The 19,698-nt window shown below is 39.0% G+C and overlaps 1 protein-coding gene across 3 annotated transcripts in view; it reads right to left on the bottom strand.

Moving 5' to 3' along the window:
• ube2e3 (ubiquitin-conjugating enzyme E2E 3 (UBC4/5 homolog, yeast)) overlaps positions 1 to 7,950 on the bottom strand; it is a 36,375-nt gene extending 28,425 nt beyond the window's left edge. Inside the window, exons 1-3 of one of the 3 annotated variants that reach the window (XM_022664371.2) lie at positions 7,870 to 7,891; positions 6,259 to 6,353; positions 3,031 to 3,240 (exon numbers count right to left, since the gene is read on the bottom strand). In XM_022664371.2, coding sequence (XP_022520092.2) covers positions 3,031 to 3,230 — 200 coding nt within the window. In that variant the 5' untranslated portion in view covers positions 3,231 to 3,240; positions 6,259 to 6,353; positions 7,870 to 7,891. Of the gene's footprint in view, positions 1 to 3,030; positions 3,241 to 3,871; positions 5,095 to 6,258; positions 6,354 to 7,869 lie in introns of those variants that run through there. The other 2 variants (XM_049484851.1, XM_049484850.1) reach the window with 2 other exon arrangements.
• Positions 7,951 to 19,698: the final 11,748 nt, after the last annotated feature.

Below are 19,698 nucleotides of genomic sequence, written 5' to 3' on the forward strand. Positions count from 1 at the left end.
CATTACCATACACACACACACACACACACTCACACACACACACACACACACACACACACACACACACACACACACACACACACACACACAGTCCATTGTGCTTCTCTACATATAGATTTTCTAAAAATAACTATTTATGATTTTTCTATGATGACTAATAAACCCTAAACTGCTGTGAATGACATCATCACTCTCTCAGTGTCAGTATAAAACACTTACACATTTACTGAGCTTTATTGCTCTCGCGCCCGCACTCCCAAACACCACCACACACCACCAAACACTCCCAAACACAGACAAACACAACGTCAAACATCACAAAACACTCCTAAATACTCCCAAACACCACTAAACACAACAGCAAACACAGACAAACATTTCCAAACGCCGCCAAACACCGCTAAACACAACGACAAACACCACAAAACACTCTCAAACACTCCCAAACACCACCAAACACCCACAAACACTCCCAAACTTCGCCAAACACCCGGAAGCACTCCCAAACACAACGCCAACACTCCTAAACAGCACCAAACACTGCCAAACATCGGCAAATCCAGCCGAACACAACGACAAACATCACGAAACACTCCCAAATACTCCCAAACACTACTAAACACAATGCCAAACACAACGCCAAACACAGACAAATATTTCCAAACGCCGCCAAACACAGCTAAACACAATGCCAAACACAAAACACTCCCAAACACTACTGAGCATTCCCAAACACCAGCAAACACTCTCAAACACCACTAAACTCTCCCAAGCATTGACAAACACAGACAAGCATTTTCAAACACCACCAAAAATTCCCAAACACCACCAAACATAACCAAACACTCCCAAATACTCCCAACCAACACAAAACTAAACCAAACCAAACCAAAATACTCTGTGAGGTATTTAGATGCTCTTATCTGGGGAGAAGTTTGTTAACTTGTGGTTTCTGAGGCTGGAAACTCTGATAAACTTCTCCTGTACAACAGAGGAAACTCTCGCTCTTCTATCCTTTCCTGGGGCGGTCCTGATGAGTGCCAGTTTTATCATTATAATATTTTTGATGGTCTTTGCAGTGACTGAATCTGAGGAAACTTTTAAAGTTCTTGAAATTCTTCTTTTTCCAGATTGACGGACCTTCATTTCTTCTTAAAGTCATTTTTGAATTCTTTATTTAGTTGAGTAGTTGTTGATTCTTATAATCTGGATTAAAACATTAATCAAATATTCACTATTCACTGTATTTATATATGGAGCTCCATCCAATACTACTTATAGCGTCTATCACACAGTGAGATGTGAACAGAGCATCACGGCTGAGCAGTACGTACTGAATCATGATACTGACATACCATAATATTGATTTTCCTGTGGAGGTTATATTTAGTGATATATCTCACTGATAATGAGCATCACTACCCTGACACATCGCCAATAAAACCACAGCTGCTGCTGAGTTTAATTCTATTCTGCACTCTTTACTCCTCAGATACAGAAGCTGACGGTTCAGAAGTGCATGCTGTTTACTTTTTATAGCTTCAGATTACTGTAAAATAAGAGATTCAAACAAAGAAAAGTAAATAAACCAAATTATTTCTCTATATACAGTAATGTGCAAAGGTTTTAGGCACCAAAGCAAATTACACTTATCCATTTATCTCAGCAATACGAGTGTTTTTTACCTGAAAAAGCACCACATATGATTTAAACAGATGTAAATAAAGATTAATACAGTAAGAAGGAATTCTCATTTTTAACTATAAGTATGTTTTATATCCTGTGAGTCGAGCTGAAGAATAAAGTGGAGAGATTCAGATTTCTCCTGGATGCTCCTCAGTCAGCATGTGTTTATTATTATGTTCAGTTCCATCAGCAGCTCACCTGATTTACCACATTTACCAGTAATTTACCACCAAACCAGGTGTTGATTAATATGATGAGAACTAGAAATAAATAACTCTATTTAACTCAGATTAGGAGGAGGAGAGATTAGGAGATGTTTTGTTGTTTTAAGGAAAACTTTTAGCTTTTTGTAAAATTGCTGTTTGTATTTATTGTAATGCTGATTTAATGTGTTTTACTGAGATAATAAACACTTACTGCACAGATAAGAAGCTTTTTCTTTACTGAAATTCACACAGGTGCCTAAAACGTTTGCACAATACTGTATATCTATTAAAATGGGGTTGTAGATATATATAGATATTGTTATTGAAACATAGACGATCTAAACTTCCAACCCCTACTATATATTGTAAATCAAAGAGATGCCCTTCTAATTGACTTCATAGGCTCTATTTTAGCTTTATCTATAGACGAGCTGTTAACCATGCACCATGCAGCTTGATTTAGGGTCATTGTGTCTTTGCTATCATAACGACGGGAAAAGTACATCTTGCACAGCTCTAAACACAAAGCAAAAGGCATGTACTAATTCTCTTAATGTGAAATAAACCAATTAGTGTGTCACTTACTTTCTTATCATTCTCTTTAAGAGTAGATCAGGTGAGCTCTGTCTTTGGTGGATTGCTATTGTAACGGTGCAGCTACCTGGATGTGTTCAACAAACTCTTCTCAGCAGAGGAAACTGAGCTGCTGGTTGACGCTGTGAAGGAGCTCCAGCAGCTCATTTACGGGAACAGCAATGTTATTTTATTTACTATTCTGTTTATTGTTGATGTAAAAGTTGGGTTTGTGCTGCTGTGTGTTCATGTGTGTGTGTAATAAGTGGGGGTGTACGCTCAGCTCGGCACAGCGCCTGTGTTACCGAGATAGCGATGAACGTCTGACTGTTGGCGTCTGTCTAGGTTGTATTCAGTCAGTGGAGCTCCTGTGTTTTCTGTTACCAAGATAAACAAGATAAAACTCCAGAAATGTACCTGAACACACCTCATTTCCAGAACACCACGCCCATCAGTGTAGATATATTCAGAAGCTCTGCTGCTGTTTAAACCAGGCAGGAGTGTAAGATAGCAATGAACATCAGAAACGATAATTACATTATATAATAATGATGAGTTTATTTACCTCTTGGCGCTGGACGATAGCTTGGCCGTGGTTTTGCTGGACAGTTTGGTGGGTTTCTTCTGCTGCTGAGGGGGCGTGGCCTGCTTCCTCTCCTCCTGCTCCTCTGGTTCTGGTACCGGCGGGTCTCTCTGATCCGCATCTGAACTGCCGCTACTGGTGCTGGGGCTCTCGTCATCTGACCGCTGCCTTTCACTCGACATCTTTCCCCTCCTTCAGTCAGAAACACACGGAACACACTGTTTATCACACTGCAGCATATTAGATTTATTTCTGAATTAGTTTCTCTGATTTTACTATTTATAGGTTTATGTTTGAGTAAAATGAACATTGTTGTTTTATTCTATAAACTACAAACAACATTTCTCCCAAATTACAAATAAAAATATTTTAATTAAAGCATTTATTTACAGAAAATGAGAAATGACTGAAATAATAAAACAAGATTCAGAGCTTTCAGAATTCAGAAATCAATATTTGGTGGAATAATCCTGGTTTTTAATCACAGTTTTTTTCATGCATCTTGGCATCATGTTCTCCTCCACCAGTCTTACACACTGCTTTTGGATAACTTTATGTTGCTTTACTCCTGGTCCAAAAAAAATTCAAGCAGTTCTCTTGATTATATTCCAGAGGTTTTCAATTTGGTAAAATCAAAGAAACTCATCATTTTTAAGTGCTCTCTTTTGGTGTGTGTTGTAACTACAGCATCTGCAGAATTGAACATTGTCCAAGTTTTATTAAATTAATTTAATAAACAGGCACAAAACTGAGGGATTTCCGATTATCCTGTTGCCTCAGTTTACCTCAAACAATAAGAACTACACATATAAACAACCCCTACCTTTTCTTTTTACAATAATACATAAATTGATCCCACATATCAGCTTCCAAAACACTCCCCACTCCAAAAGAGAAAAGAAGTGGGTAACTGCAGCGAGATTTGGCAACCAGAGAGAGCGTCCACCAGATCATTCATCCATAATCCAGAATAATCCATTATAAGAGTCGACGCTTCCTATAACCATCCGTACGGAAAACAGCGGACCAGAACCCGTCCTGTTCATACTGTTCATCCTGCAGCCACAGCAGCTTCCAGTCTGAAGAACCGCATGAAGAAGAGGAGGATAAAGAAAAGGAGGAGGAAGAGGAGGAGGAAGAGGAAGGAGGAGGCTTGTCCAATAAAAACCTGCATTACATCTTAATAACATTAGTTTTATGAGTTTTTCTCTCATTTGACTGAGAGTAACCACAATCAATTTCAACCAAAATAAGAGGACTGATCAGTATAAATGTCCCTAAACTCCTGTAATATTTGATATTTTTGAGGTTCTTTATTTATTTGGCTAAGAAATAAAAAGGAATGGACAAATTTGAATTAACTGGCTACAGAAAATGGATTATTTAAACTACTGCTACTAAAATTGGGCATTTTGACTTGATTCGTCTAACACAAATTGAACATTTTTAAGTTTGAATTGATCTGGCTAACACTTAACCGTATTGTTTAAGACAAAAGTCAAGTAGAATATAGAGGAAACATAGGTAATTATGGAGAAAGGGAAACTGAGCAGAGATTTTCAGCCTGAAGAATAAAAACATCAGTTGGACATTTGGACATTTTTTAGTTATTATTAATCTGGATATGGTAAATTGACAGTTTACACCAAAACTATGACTTGTAATACTCTTGTATTAATCTTGTAATACACTTGAGTTTTGATTGATCTATGTAACTCTTAACTAAACCATTTGGGTTCAGTTAAGCCAAAATATTATAACTATCCAAAATAAATATCCAATAGAAACATTAACTCCTGTCATATTGAACATTTTTGAGCTCTAATTGATCTTGATAGACTCTTAACTGGGTAATTTAATCCAAAACATTAGAACCGTCCAATAGAAATGCCCCATAACTCTTGTAATATTTGACATTCATGAGTTTTGATTGATCAGGCTAACAGTTTAAGGCTAACTTGAACATTTTGGTTTGTTTGGGCAAAATATTAGAACTATCCAATATAAACACACCTTGACTCATGTCATATTAAACATTTCAGAGTTTTGATTGAGTTCTGATTGATTTGTTTAACTCTTAACTAGAGCAAATTGGTGTGTTTGAGCCAAAATATAGGAACTATCCAATAAAAATATGTTAACTCCTGTCATATTGTACATTTTTGAGTTTTGATTGATCTGTTTAACTTCTAAATAGAGTATTTTGCTTAATTTGAGCCAAAGTATTAGAACTATCCAATATAAACACACCTTGACTCCTGCCGTATTCAACATTTCTGAGTTTTATGTGAGTTTTGATTGATCTGTTTAACTCCTAACTAGAGCAATTTGGTTTGTTTGAGCCAAAAGATTAGAACCACCTACAGACACACTGTAGGAAAATCATCACCATCATTATTATCATCATCTTCATCATCATCGTACTGTATCTCCACACAGTGAAGAGTACAGAGGAGGAGGATGAGGATGAAGATGGGCTGATGAGATGTTCTTCTCCTAGTGTCTAAAGAAGAAGAAGAACCGCATGGAGAGGAGAGGAAGAATCACAGCAGAGGAAGATGAAGATGAAGAAAGGGAAGATGAAGAGCAGGAAGATGAAGAGGGGGGGCTAAAGAGCTAAAATAAAAGCCTGTTTTTAACCCCCCCCCCCCCCCTCCTCTTCCCCCCTCCCCCCTACACTGTATAATAGCAAGCAGTAGAGTAGGGTTAGGGTAAACAGCAGCAGCGCGAGACAACAACCACCCCCCCCCCTTAAACCAAGAGATAATAGAGCTTCTTCATCTCTTTGATCTTGTTGTTACTCTTCTTCCTCTTCTTCTTCCTCTTCTTCTTCTTCATGTTGTTGTTGGAGCTCCTCTGTCTCTCCACGCTGCTGCTGCTGCTGCTGATCTCCACCATCTCCCCAACAACTGATGCATAAACCTCGTATGTCCAAGAGAAGAGGAGCGCGAGCCGGAGGAGCACGAGGAAAAAGAAGGAGAACAGATCAAAGAGGAGGAAGATGAAGGAGAAGAAGGAGAGAGAGCGAGAGAGAGAGAGAGAGAAGAGGACGGGGGGAGGAAGAGGAGGAAGAAGAGGAAGAGGAGGAGGAGGGGGGGTTGTAAAAAAGAGAGAGAGAGAGAAAGAGAAAGAAAGGCAGAACCGCGCGCCCCGCACGACGTTTTCCGCCCCGAACCGGACCCGAGCCCGACCCCGCGCGCGCCCCGTTACCTTATGCTGGGCCTGGTCCGGGTCCGGTTCGGTTCCGCCGCGGGATCGCTGGAGATTCGGAGCCGGGAAGGAGGAGGACGGGCTCCGGCCGAGCTCTGAACATCGGAGAGGAGGAAGAGGGAGAGAGAGAGAGAGGAGCTGCGCCGGCGGCGCGCGGCCACCAGAGCGCGCGCTTCTGCGAGCACGCGTCCCAACACTTCTGGCACACTGATCTTATTTCACTGCTATTTTTTTTTTTTTTAATTTTATCATTTAACAAAATGATTTTTTGGGGCTTTTTGTGGAGTTTTTATTTTTATTTTAATAAAGAATGTAGGATCTGTTTTACTGATTTATAGATTTACTCTGATCTCCATAGAAACCCGTTTATAAATAAAATACTGCACATATTTTCATGATTAAGTAAATAGCTATCTCATAATTTCGACATACTTAGTCATAGTTTTGAGATAGTAAGTTGTTATTTAGAGACAGCATCTCATTATTTTTTCAGATACTAAGTCATTATTTTGAGATACTATCTCATTCATTTGAGATACTAAGTTGTTATTTTATATAACAGGTCAATTGTTACCGATACTAAGTCATTACTTAAAGTAAGTCAAAACAATGATTTTCTATCTCAAATTAGTGAAAAAAAATAATGACTTAGTATCTCAGAATAATGAGATACTACCTCAAAATAATGATTTTCTATCAAATTAGATAGTATCTCAAATTAATGAGAAACTGTCTCAAGATGATGACTTAGTATCTAAAAGTAATGACAGTATCTTAAAATAATCACTTTCTCTCTCAGATTCATGAGATAGTGTCTCAAAATAATGACTTAGTATCTCAAAATTGCAAGTTAGCAATTGACTTCCTTTGAATTAAAATAGAGTTTACTGAATAAAGGTTCATTTTCTGATGTTCTGATTAAGTGCATAAAGAACCTGTTTTTAAAACATAACTTTCACTCTAATAAAAACGTATTTTATGTGTTTATTTGCTTTTTTGTCTACTATTTATTGATATAGTGAGCATGTGCAGCGTATATTCATATTTACGTTACATAATTAGGATTTGTGTAATGTTTGTTTATTCATTATCATCGCTAACTATTTTTATTATATAGTATAGAATAAATTGATTTTTTTTTCAGTTGGCTAGTGTTTCATTTCTGCTCCTCACAAAAATAGAATAAATCACCAGAATTAATCAATTCTCTGATTTTCTTGTTACAAAAGTAGGTTGGATTATATCATCAGATAATCAAGTAACGTTAAAGATTATTTTTTTCAAATTCAGATTGTTTGAATTACTAAAGAATTAGTAAAATAAAATTAGAAAAACATTTATTTTATAATACACCAAATTCAGCAAATAAAATAAATATGTTTTACACCCAATTTACTTATTTCACATTTAGCATAAAAAACAGTCAGAAAATGTAACTAATGAACATTACATACGTATATATTAATTGATTACACATAAATATGCTTATTTATAATATAATAATAATAATATAACTCATATCTACTCAGTTTTACAATCATATTACATACATGGAAGGTTTTAGATATAAAAAAATGAACAAGAAATTCTTAAATAATAAAAGTAACTTACTGCTGTAGCTTCATTTCTCCAAGCAGGTAACAGGTAGCTCAGTGAACTCCAACTGTAACTGATTATAACTGAATATATTTTAAATAATAATAATGTTATTGGATACGGTTGCTATGAGCATTTCCATCAGAGCAGCTCCTACAGCTCTTTTTACTGCAGGGCTATTATATATATTATATAACATTTCTATTACATTTATACATTATATTTTAATAAAACTCCCACGGTTCAGGTTTTAACTGCCTAAAACTTTTACATTTAAATAAAAGAGAGCTGATTAGAGGCGACTCCAGGGGAGAAACATTGAATATTAAAATTGTTGCAGTCATTTCTGGTGATTTTTTTAGTTGTTAAAAAATACTAAAGAATAGCTGAAAATGCTCCTGTCTCTATATTATTAATGATAATACACATGCAGTTATTCAGTTAGCCATAACAATAAAACCTCCAGCTTTAATGAACTTATCAAATGTATTTTTGTTTATTATTATAGAAAAATACCTAAAAATGGACCTAATGAAAAACTACCAATCCGCCATATCATTAAAACCACAGACCTTTATTAAATCACTGATAGTTCTTTAGGGTCCTGTGTTCAGTGTCCTGTGGGTGGTGTTCTGTGGACAGTGTCCTGTGCTTAGTGTCCTGTGGGCATTGTCCTGTGTGCTGTGTGCTGTGAACAGTGCCCTGTGAGTATCATCCTGTGAGTATCATCCTGTGAGTATCATCCTGTGAGTATCATCCTGTGAGTATCATCCTGTGAGTATCGTCCTGTGGGCATCGTCCTGTGGGCATTGTCCTGTGAGTAGCGTCCTATGGTCGGCGTACTGTGGGCACCCTTCTTCGGTCAGTGTCCTGTGGGCGGCGTCCTGTAGGCATCATCCTGTGGGCAGTGTCCTGTGGGTAGCCTTCTGTGGTCAGTATTCTGTGGGCAGCGTCCTGTAAGTATCATCCTGTGGGCATCGTCTAGCAGGCGGCATCCTGTGGACAGTGTTTTGTGGTCAGTGTCCTGTGGGCATCATTCTGTGGGCAGTGTCCTGGTGGCAGTGTCCTGTGCTTAAAGTCCTGTGGGCATCGTCATGTGTGCTGTATCCTGTGAACAGTGTCCTGTAAGTATCATCCTGTAAGTATTATCCTGTGAGTATCGTCCTGTGGGCAGTGTCCTATGGTCGGCGTACTGTGGGCATTTGGGGGATTAAGCTCTCTCTCTGGTGAGAATGGGTAATTGCAACGAGCATGCGGAAGAATCATTTTAAACTGGGCGGATGTGATGCGGTCACCTTTCAGAGTGGATCAATCCGACTCCAGGTTATGTTCAGTCAGAGAGAGAGAGAGAGAGCTCAGTCAGAAACTTCACTCCTTGGTTTCTTTGGTTTTACTTTGAGTGAATGGAGGAGCTCCTGAGCTCTGAGTTTCCTCTTCTGAAGTCTCCATTGCTCCACCAGCCGCTCGCGTTCAGTAAAACTGAGCCGGATCCTCTTTTAGAGACTGTACGTGTGACGTAAGTACGTAAAGACGCATGACGTGACCAGAAGAAGAAGAACTCCTGCAAAAAGCAGGGATGGTATCACACTTATACCATTAAACACTATATTTTATCCATATTCTTCTCCACTCAGAAATACTTCTACTTTCAGATTAGAAACTAAATAATACAGACTGCTGCTTTAAAGAAAAATAGACCATGTAAATTTGAAATAAACTGGTTTGTACAGCATTAGGAAACATTACTTTAGAGCAGCTGTGAGACGATGTGATGATGTGATGAATGCGACAGCGTGTTTCTCGAGCTTCGCTTTAAAAAGAACGCTTACTTCCTTCCTGTACCACACGCCTGATGGTAACATTTGCAGAGCTGTGGGTTTCCTCCACTTTGATTCATGTGGTGGGTGAAGGTGTGTGTGGGTGCAGACGAAAGAGTGCAGGAGTGTTTATTTTACAATTAGGCTACATTTATAGCAGATATATAGGTTACAGGTATATATATATATATATATATATATATATATATATATATATATATATATTTATATGATTTGTGTGTAAAACAATAAACCTCTACTTTTTTGACATAGCACTTGATATGCAGTGCCAGTCAAAATTTAGGTAGAGGCTGGAATTTCTGATGAACCCTTGCTCTTCCTTTCCTGGGGGCAGCCCTGATGAGGGCCAGTTCCATCATTATAACATTTTGATGGTATTTGTTGCGACAGCACTCGAGGATTTTTATAAAGTTCTTTAAATTCTTCTTTCCAGATTGACTGACCTTCAGTTTTTTTCTTAAATTAACAGTTTTCTTCACTTCCCTGCAGCTCATAACAGTATTAGACGTTATCCTGACATAAAACGTTTGTCATCTGACGTCATGACCAACATTCAAGTTTTTGCTTCTCATAACCTGGATTCGAACATTACTCAAATATTCACTATTCACTGTATACCTGTAACTCTACCTCTTCACTACTTTACTTTAACTGATGCTCTCAAACACTTTATTAAGAGACAAGAAATTCAAGTAATTAACTCTTGATGAGTTCAGCACAGCTGTTAACTGAAAGCCTGAATTCCAGGTGCCCTGTCTACATTTTTCATTTACCTTGAACTTCTATGTCCTCTATTTTTAATGTACATCATCTAAACAAGATGATCTACTTCTAAGAATCTAAGAACTTTTTTGTTTACTAAATAATTGCATGTGTTTTTCTTATGAGTTTAGTATTAATCTACAATACAGAACATTTAAAAATATTGAAATAATGTGTTTAAATAATAAATCAGTGTTGATATATTGAAGCCTGAAGCTGAACGACTGTAATCCAGCAGCAGCAGCACAAGCATGGGAAACAGATCAGCGCTAATTAATGTATTGTCTTCTCATTGTTCTGTCTGTAGATACTGTCAGTGATTCATTCACACATTGTGTGTGTGTGTGTGTGTGTGTGTGTGTTTACTGATTAGTTGAATCAATTTGCATATTTGGAGTGAGGCCAATATCCAGCAGCAGAGATAAGCGATCATTGATTGACAGTATTACAACAGCCTGTGGCCCTCTGCCTGTGTGTGTGTGTGTGTGTGTATGCGAGAAAGTGTGTGTGTGTGTGTGTGTGTGTGTGTGTGTGTGTGTGTGTGTGTGTGTGTGTGGTGTGTGTGTGTGTGTGTGTGCACAGAAAACCAACCCAACAAACAGTAATATTTAACACTTCACACTACGAGGCTAATGTAGCTAATGAGTAATCCCACTGAAAGCTTATAGCTCACCCATTAGCATAATGCTAACTGCAGGCCTTAATCATCACACACTCTCCTCAAACTGTCTGTAGGTGTTCAGTCATCTCTAATAGATGTGGTTTGTGGCCACCTTAAATTCTGTGGCTACATTCACACAATCACACTAACCACCCAAACCATAAACACTTCCACAATCACACCAGTTCCACCTTAAACAATGCAGCTATATTCACACATTTAGACTAGTTCCCCCTTAAATCACACTAAAACTCAAGCCTTTAACACTTCCACAATCACACTAGTTCCACCTTAAATTCTGCTGCTATAGTCACACATTTAGACTAATTCTACCTTAAATACTGTGGCTACATTCAAACAAAAAAAAAACTTAAATTCTGTCACAATCACACTGGTTCCACCTTAAATTCTGATGCTATATTTACACAATCACACTAAAACACAAACCTTAAACTCTTTCACAGTCACGCAAGTTCCACCTTTAACACTGCCAAATTATTCACACATTTAGTCTAGTTCCACCTTAAATTCTGCCACAATATTCACACGTTTAGACTAGTTCCTCCTTAAATTCTGCCACAATATTAAAAAATTTAGACTAGTTCCACCTTAAATCAAACTAAAACCCAAACCTTAAACACTTCCACAATCACACTAGTTCCACCTTAAATTCTTCTGCTATAGTCACACATTTAGACTAATTCTACCTTAAATTCTGTGGCTACATTTACACAATCAAACTAAAAAAACAAACCTTAAATTCTGTTACAATCACACTAGTTCCACCTTAAATTCTGGAGCTACATTCACACAATCACACTAAAACACAAACCTTAAACTCTTTTACACTCACACAAGTTCCACCTTTAACAACTGCCAACATATATTCACACATTTGGTCTAATTCCACCTTAAATTCTGGAGCTACATTCACACAATCACACTAAAACACAAACCATACATGCTGCCACAATCACACTAGTTCTACCTTAAAAGCTGAATGAGAACGAGCAGCTCAGTTTCCTCTGCTGAGACTCACAAAGCGTAAAAGCGCAGCGCTATTAAGATACCAACGTGCCAAAGTCAGAGCTCACCCGACTCTTAAAGGGAATGGCAAGTGACACATGACACATGAATAATTAAGAGAATTAGTACATGCCTTTTTTTCACCTTTTGTTTAGAGCTGCTCAAGGTGTACTTTTCCTGTCGTTACGATAGCAAAGACACAACAACGCGGCCTCAATCAAGCCTAAATCAATCAAAATAGAGCCCAAAATACATGCAAGTTTATCCGTTCCAGTTTTTCAATTTGTAGATCCGCCTCTTCATCAGCAATCCCAGGTGTTTTCCATTCCGCTTGTGTGTATTTAAAGCCCCTGTGTTTCATCTTTTGGTTGTCTGGTCTTTTGCCTGTTCCACGTCAGTCAGGTTTCTGTTTTCTGTTTTGTAGTTTTTTCATTCTTAGTTAATTTTTGTAGTCCTGTCTGTTCATGTATCTTGTTTTCAGTTTAGTTTTTGTTTATTGTTTAATTGTAAATAAATTACCTGCATTTATGTCCACCTCACGTCCTCCCTGCTGTAAAACTCGACAGAAACAATGAAGTGTAATACCCAGTTTATGAATTATTTGTCATTTAGAATCAAAAATAGTTCTATTAGCATCATTTTTCTACAGGAACTAGACAGTAGAGTAAGCTGTGTGAACATCTGTGAGCCATCGACGGCTGCAGCTCATCTCGGTAAAGTATCTGAAGTGGATTTTAGCGCAGTAAAGTGCGCTCATCTCCTCTGCCAATAATTGGAAAAGCAGATTCTGGGTGTTTTTAGCGATTAGCCTCCTCGCGTGTGTCGGCAGCCCTCAAGGTCAGCTGAGTGTGGGCCTAAATTCCTGCTAGCGGCTAACGCTAAGTGTCCTTGCATTGTCTGGGCGGCCGGGCCTTTGTTGGGAGTGTTTTTATCTTTAGCGAGGCGCGTCGCTCTGAACAATAGCGTCTGTAAAAGAGGAAGATTATGACAGATTAGCGGTGAGGATCCTGCAGACAGGAGACGGCGAGATCAGTGGCTCGCTCAGAGCGCTGCTTTCTTCCTCACGCTCAGCGCTCTTCACTTTAGAGCAGAAGAGCGGCTGCTGCTCTACACATCATCATAATTGCAATCAATCTGGATGTTAAAGAGGGGTTGGTAGCGCAGCAGGAAGAAAGGGAAGTGGAGGAGAGGAGCGAGGGAACGAGAGAGAGAGCGAGGGAGGGAAGGACGGGTGTAGTTTCTTTTGTTGTGTTTTGCAGCGTCTGGGGATATTACTTCCAGTGTAGCGGTGGCGGCGGCGGCAGCCCTGGGCTACAGCGGAGATTACAGACAGTATGAAGCAGCTGAGTTTATGTTTCATCACTGCTGTATTTTTCCCAGTGTTGGGCATGTTACTTTAAAAAGTAATTAAAATTAAAAGTTACTAGTTACTTCTCCAAAAAAGTAACTGAGTTGCTCCACTATAAAAGTAACTAGTTACCAGTAAAAGTAACTATTGCGTTACTTTTGTGTTACTCGCCCCATAACCCCCTAAACACCCACCCACCTTCTCAGAGCGTGTTTCATAAGCCAGATGTATAGAGTGCATCAGGGACATAATGTGAACTCGACGTGCACATTTTAACCTTTGACCTCAGTGAGTTTGAAATAGTGTCGGTATTTCCATCTGGAAAAGACTGTTTTGCCGCTGGAGTCCTCCTCACTCGCATTCTCTCGCTATGCGCTCTAAACACCCACCCACCTGTTTTTTTTCTAATTGGCTGAAGACATAATATTACTATACCTTAGCCAATCATTGCTTAGGCGATTATCTGATCCTCCCCTCCCTTGTGACTCCCATCCCTGATCTTTCCTCAACCCATCCTTTACTTTCCTTTAGTCCTCCTTTATTCTTTATTCCTCCTTACACCTAACGTTTTTTGTCGCAGACGAACTTCCAGAGTCGAGATTAGATCGTGAGAGTCTTGCTGGAATCGATTTGCAGTCGAGTTGCGGTGGCATCATCTCGACTGTGTAGCCCCAATCCCATTTCACCATTTCAGATTAGGGGGAAGGGACAGGGCTTGTTATACAGAGATTTTTCAGAGACACACTTCAAACCGAGGGGTATGAGAACCACTGGTAGAATGGCAACACAAAGTGACGATTAGCACTATATTACCACAGTTTAATGTGCAGTTGTAATGTTTTATGACTGAATTCTTTATAACAAGCATAACAAAGATTGCTAGTAGTTTATCTCAGTAGCTAGCTAGCTAACTTTTCTAACTTTTCCTGCGCTGTGGATCTCTGCAGCTCCTCCAGACTGACCATGGGTCTCTTGGCTGGATCTCCTTGCTGGATCTGTCAGTTTGGGTGGATGGTTGGTTCATGTCTTGGTAGGTTTGTAGAAACAGCTGTAGAATACTGTTTCCTTCATTTGCTTGGGATGATAAAAGCTTGGAGTATGTTTTTATAACCTAACCTGTTGTCACGTCTGGTGCTGTTAGCTCCTCTGTCCCTTCCACACCAAGCTCTAACGCAGGTTCTCAGGTCAACAACTACACTACCCAGAATGCACCACCCGCTGACATCACGCACTCACCTGATCACGTGACACCTCACCTGCTTCCTCCAGGAAGTCCCGAATACTGATCACTGGCACTATAAAGGTGCACGCCAAACAGACTACCACGCCGCGTATTGTAGGTTCTCCTCATTACAAAGCGTTTCTTTGTCTCTTGTCTCAGTTTACTTTGTGTATGACCTTGCTTTTGTTTTCTCGACGCCGATTATTGCCTTTGCCTCTGATACTGGATTGTTTGTGTATGACTTGGACTGTGTTTTCCCTACTGCCTCTTGGATTACCTCTGATACTGGATTGCTCGTGTATGAACTCTGGACTGGCTACATACCATGACAGAATGGCAGACACGTGCAGATACTGATAAAATCAAAATGTGTTTATTATAAGAATAAACAGATGTAATCAGAGTCGATACAGAAAAATGGGTGATCACCAGTAAACAGAGTAATAGATAGATAGATAGATAGATAGATAGATAGATAGATAGATAGATAGATAGATAGATAGATAGATAGATAGATAGATAGATAGATAGATACTTTATTGATCCCCGGGGGGAAATTCTTGGCATCCAGCAGCAGGTTACACAATACACAAGGTTAAAAAAGATAAAATATAAAATATAAAGATACATATAAATACAATCAAATAAGAAATAGAATATACAGTGTAAATGTACAGTCTTCGTGTGTGTGTGTGTGTAATGGAGATGGAGAATGGAGGTAGTGCAGTTGAACACAATAGACAGTGAACACCAGTTGATGTGCATAATGTGAGGATAACTGATGTCAGCCAAACAGAAAGTGCAAATACACAGTTATATAATAATTTAAATTAAGCAGTGCAAAAGATACGTAAACAGTGCAAAAGATACGTAAACAGTAGATGAATTAACTAGTGAATGAACTACTAGTGCAAAATATGGTAGAACTATAAAAAGTGTTCTAGGCATCAGCAAGTCTGAGAGTGTGTCCATAGCTGGGGGTGTGTCCATGGTGTGGCCAGAGTGGCCGGAATGAAAAAGTTTCACAGAGTCTTTAGTTTGCTGTGCTGAGAGGAGTTGAACAGTCTTATGGCCTGAGGAACAAAAGACTTTCGGAGTCTGTCTGTCTAATGAAGGCAAAACCATACCAGAAACGATAACCAGTCCAGAGTTCATACACTGTTCATAGTCTGTTTGGCGTGCACCTTCTATAGTGCCAGTAATCAGTATTCGGGACTTCCTGGAGGAAGCAGGTGAGGTGTCACGTGATCAGGTGAGTGCGTGATGTCAGCGGGTGGTGCATTCTGGGTAGTGTAGTTGTTGACCTGAGAACCTCCGTTAGAGCTTGGTGTGGAAGGGACAGAGGAGCTAACAGCACCAGACATGACACCTGTTTTCTGAACGTTACAGTGGTTTTAGTTTTGGGAATGTTACTTTTAACTTTTTCATATTTTTTTTATTCGTTTATCTGGATACGTTATGTGAGAAATGTTATAATAACATTGTGATGTAAACTAGGGGTGGGCAATATTATATCGTATACAATATATCGTGAAACAGAAATATCATGATATTAAAAATCCATATCGTGATAATAGGGCTGTTCTGTCTTAAAAGTAGTCTATTATTTACTGTGAAGCTTTAGGTGTATTTATTGTATAATTGTTTTAGTTTGCAGTTTATATGCATGCACTAAATATTCTGCAATATTTTTTGCTGCATTATATTATTTTATGCTATATTATTTATTTTGCAACATTATGATTATTCTGTTATACTATTATACTATATTCCTGAAATTAATTAATTATTTTAGTTTTCCTAAATCGGTAAGTATATCGTTATCGCAAAAATACCCTGAAATATCGTGATATTATTTTAGAGCCATAATGTAAACCATTATTACATCACATGTTTTCAGAACGTTTCAGAACTGGATCCTTTTGAAAACTTTGTTAAACGTTGTTTTAACGTTGTGTGTAAGTGGCAGTGTGTAATTAGAGTGTGTGATGTTTAGAGCGTAGTGGATAACACTGCTGTTTAACACTCTGCCCTGGAGCTTCACATCCTCACTACAAATCCGTGCTCACCGCTTACAACCTACACCATCCTCATCTGTGTAAAAGTGTGTGTGTGTGCGTGTGTGCGTGTGTGCGTGTGTGTGTGTGTGTGCGTGGTATGTAAATGGAGCAGGTCCTGTATATTTATCATTCACTCTCTGAGGAGTGAGCGTGCTCAGCATTCATCACATTCACTGGCATCAGATCATGTTTATGAAATATGCACACTCATAGGTTGTGTGTGTGTGTGTGTGTGTGTGTGTCTGTCTGTGTGTGTGTGTGTGTGTGTGTGCAGTGAGTAATCTTCCAAGGTGTGAAATCCCTCTACTTTCTACTCGCTAGATTTCCAAACAAATTAGTAACTCTACACTATTCCTTGTTATAGTGATTTTTAGGCGAGTCGTGCATCGTGCACTATGCAGCTTGATTAAGGGCGTGACAGTGTGTCTTTGCTATCGTAACAACGGGAAAAGTACACTTTGAACAGCTCTAAATGAAGTGCAAAAGGCATGTACTAATTCTCTTAATTATTAATTATTCATAATTGTGGTTAATTTTGGGCGTAACGTGAAATAATAAATCAATCAGCGTGTGTCTTTAAGAGTAGAACCAGGTGAGCTCTGACTTTGGTGGATTGCTATTGTAACGGTGCAGCTACCTGGACGTGTCCAACAAACTCTTCTCAGCAGAGGAAACTGAGCTGCTGGTTGACGCTGTGAAGGAGCTCCAGCAGCTCATTTACGGGAACAGCAATGTTATTTTCAAACATTTGTTGTAAAACATTTCTCCCAAATTCCAAATAAAAATAGAGCATTTATTTGCAGAAAATGAGAAATGGCTAAAATAACCAAAAAGACGCAGAACTTTCAGACCTCAAATAATGCAAAGAAAACAAGTTCATATTCATAAAGTTTTAAGAGTTCAGAAATAATCAATATTTGGTGGAATAATCCTGGTTTTTAATTACAGTTTTTTTTTCATGCATCTTGGCATCATGTTCTCCTCCACCAGTCTTACACACTGCTTTTACTTTAATAACTTTATGCTGCTTTACTCCTGGTGCAAAGCAGTTCAGCAGTTCAGTTTGGTGGTTTGATGGTTTGTGATCATCCATCTTCCTCTTGATTATATTCCAGAGGTTTTCAATTTGGTAAAATCAAAGAAACTCATCATTTTTAAGTGCTCTCTTATTGGTAAACTGCTGTGTGTTTCTGTAGCCAGTATTGGAGGTGATTTCGGCAGGGCACCTAAATCAAGCGGCCGTGCCCCCGGGGCAGCACTGAGACTCAGGTTATAGTGTGAACTGAGTGGAGGAGGGAGAGTGGAGGAGGGAGAGGGGTGTTTTTGGGAAACAGTAATTTGGCCTGTGGCTGAAAGGAGGAGGGGAAGGAGGGATGAAGGGGGGGGGTTAAAGGAGAAGTGATGGCTGTCTCGGCGAGCTCCCACACTTACGATTGAGCCGGCGGAGCTAAACGCTCTCTAAAAATACCACAGCACAGCAAACGCCAGCTCAGTACAGCTTCTCAGATTGCGCTGAGGGGCGATCTCTCTCTCTCTCTCTCTCTTTCTCTCTCTTTCTTTTTTGAATGCGGTATTTCCCAGCACTGCTCCAGGACCCCCTCCCTCCACACTGCAGTCTTTAACCTTCGGGAGATCGCAGTGACCGGCAGCAGTAATAGCAGATATTTTTATCCTTAATTCTGATTATTTCTGAGTTGAACAAAAGTTTGTCATTCAGGAGTTCTATGAGTACCGTTATCAGCCGGTAATGGCACTGTAACTGAAGTTCTCCATGTACTGTATTACTCCACCACATACAGGTAAACTGGCAATAATGCAGCGCTTACAAACCAAATACAAATCAAATGTGATGTCATTATACACCATTAGGGGCGCTGGATGCAGAAACACAGTACAGAAGCTCTAAGCCATGTCTCCAATAGGCAGCACAGACAAATAAATAAATAAGCCCAGCGATTCTAAAATACACATTATTACACACATCATCAGCCACCAAAATCAGGTCAAGAGCTGTTATTATTAAAATAAAAGCCTAATTGTATATATTTTTCAGTTAATATGGGGTATTTTAAGCTGAATGTAAGGCGGACTCCTGTTATTACGCAGGTCTTGCCGGTGGGGGGTTGGGGGGGGGGGGGGGGGCGCTGACGTAAACAAAACTTTAATTCTTAAAATAAAACGTTTTCTTTCAAAGTCAAACAAGCGCTGGATGTTAATCTATCACAATAATAATCACAATAATACACTCAAAGTTTGTGCTGTAACATGTAATTACACCGCAGCACAGCAGTGCCAATATTACACGTTATAGCATGAATCTCGAGTGTATTATTGCTTTATAATACCACACTTAGTTCTGACCCTGCAGTGTGATTGGCTAAAAGAGGTTCTATGAGTGCCGTTACCAGCTGGTAATGCACTGTAACTGAAGCTCTACATGTATGTATTACTCTGCCACATACAGGTAACCTAGCAATGATGCAGCACTTACAAGCCAAATACAAACCAAACAGCGCAGCTACAAACAAACAGAGCAGCAATGGAACTATTTTAACTGGCAGAGTTTTTATAACCAAACAGATCCTATTTTCTCCTCTTTAACTCTTTAAAATCTTTCAATAAACAATAAGCAATAATGTTTTTCTCTGTTTTAATAATACTCTCTCTCTTTTATCTTCTTTGGTTGTTATCTTGTCATATTTATCTCTCTCTCTCTATCTGTGTGGTCATATTTCCTCTCGCTCTTTGTTTATCTTTCTCTGTCTTTATCTCTTTATCTCTCTTTTGCTCTCTCGCTCTCTCTTTGCTTGACTCTGTCTTTCTCCCTTCCTGTCTCTCTGTCTTTATCTTTCTCTTATACTGTCTTTGTTTATCTCTCTTTGTCTGTACCTCTCTCTCTCTCTCTCTCTCTCTCTCTCTCTCTCTCT

This window comes from Astyanax mexicanus, chromosome 11 (assembly GCF_023375975.1).
Source record: "Astyanax mexicanus isolate ESR-SI-001 chromosome 11, AstMex3_surface, whole genome shotgun sequence".
NCBI classification, from domain to species: Eukaryota; Metazoa; Chordata; class Actinopteri; order Characiformes; family Acestrorhamphidae; genus Astyanax; species Astyanax mexicanus.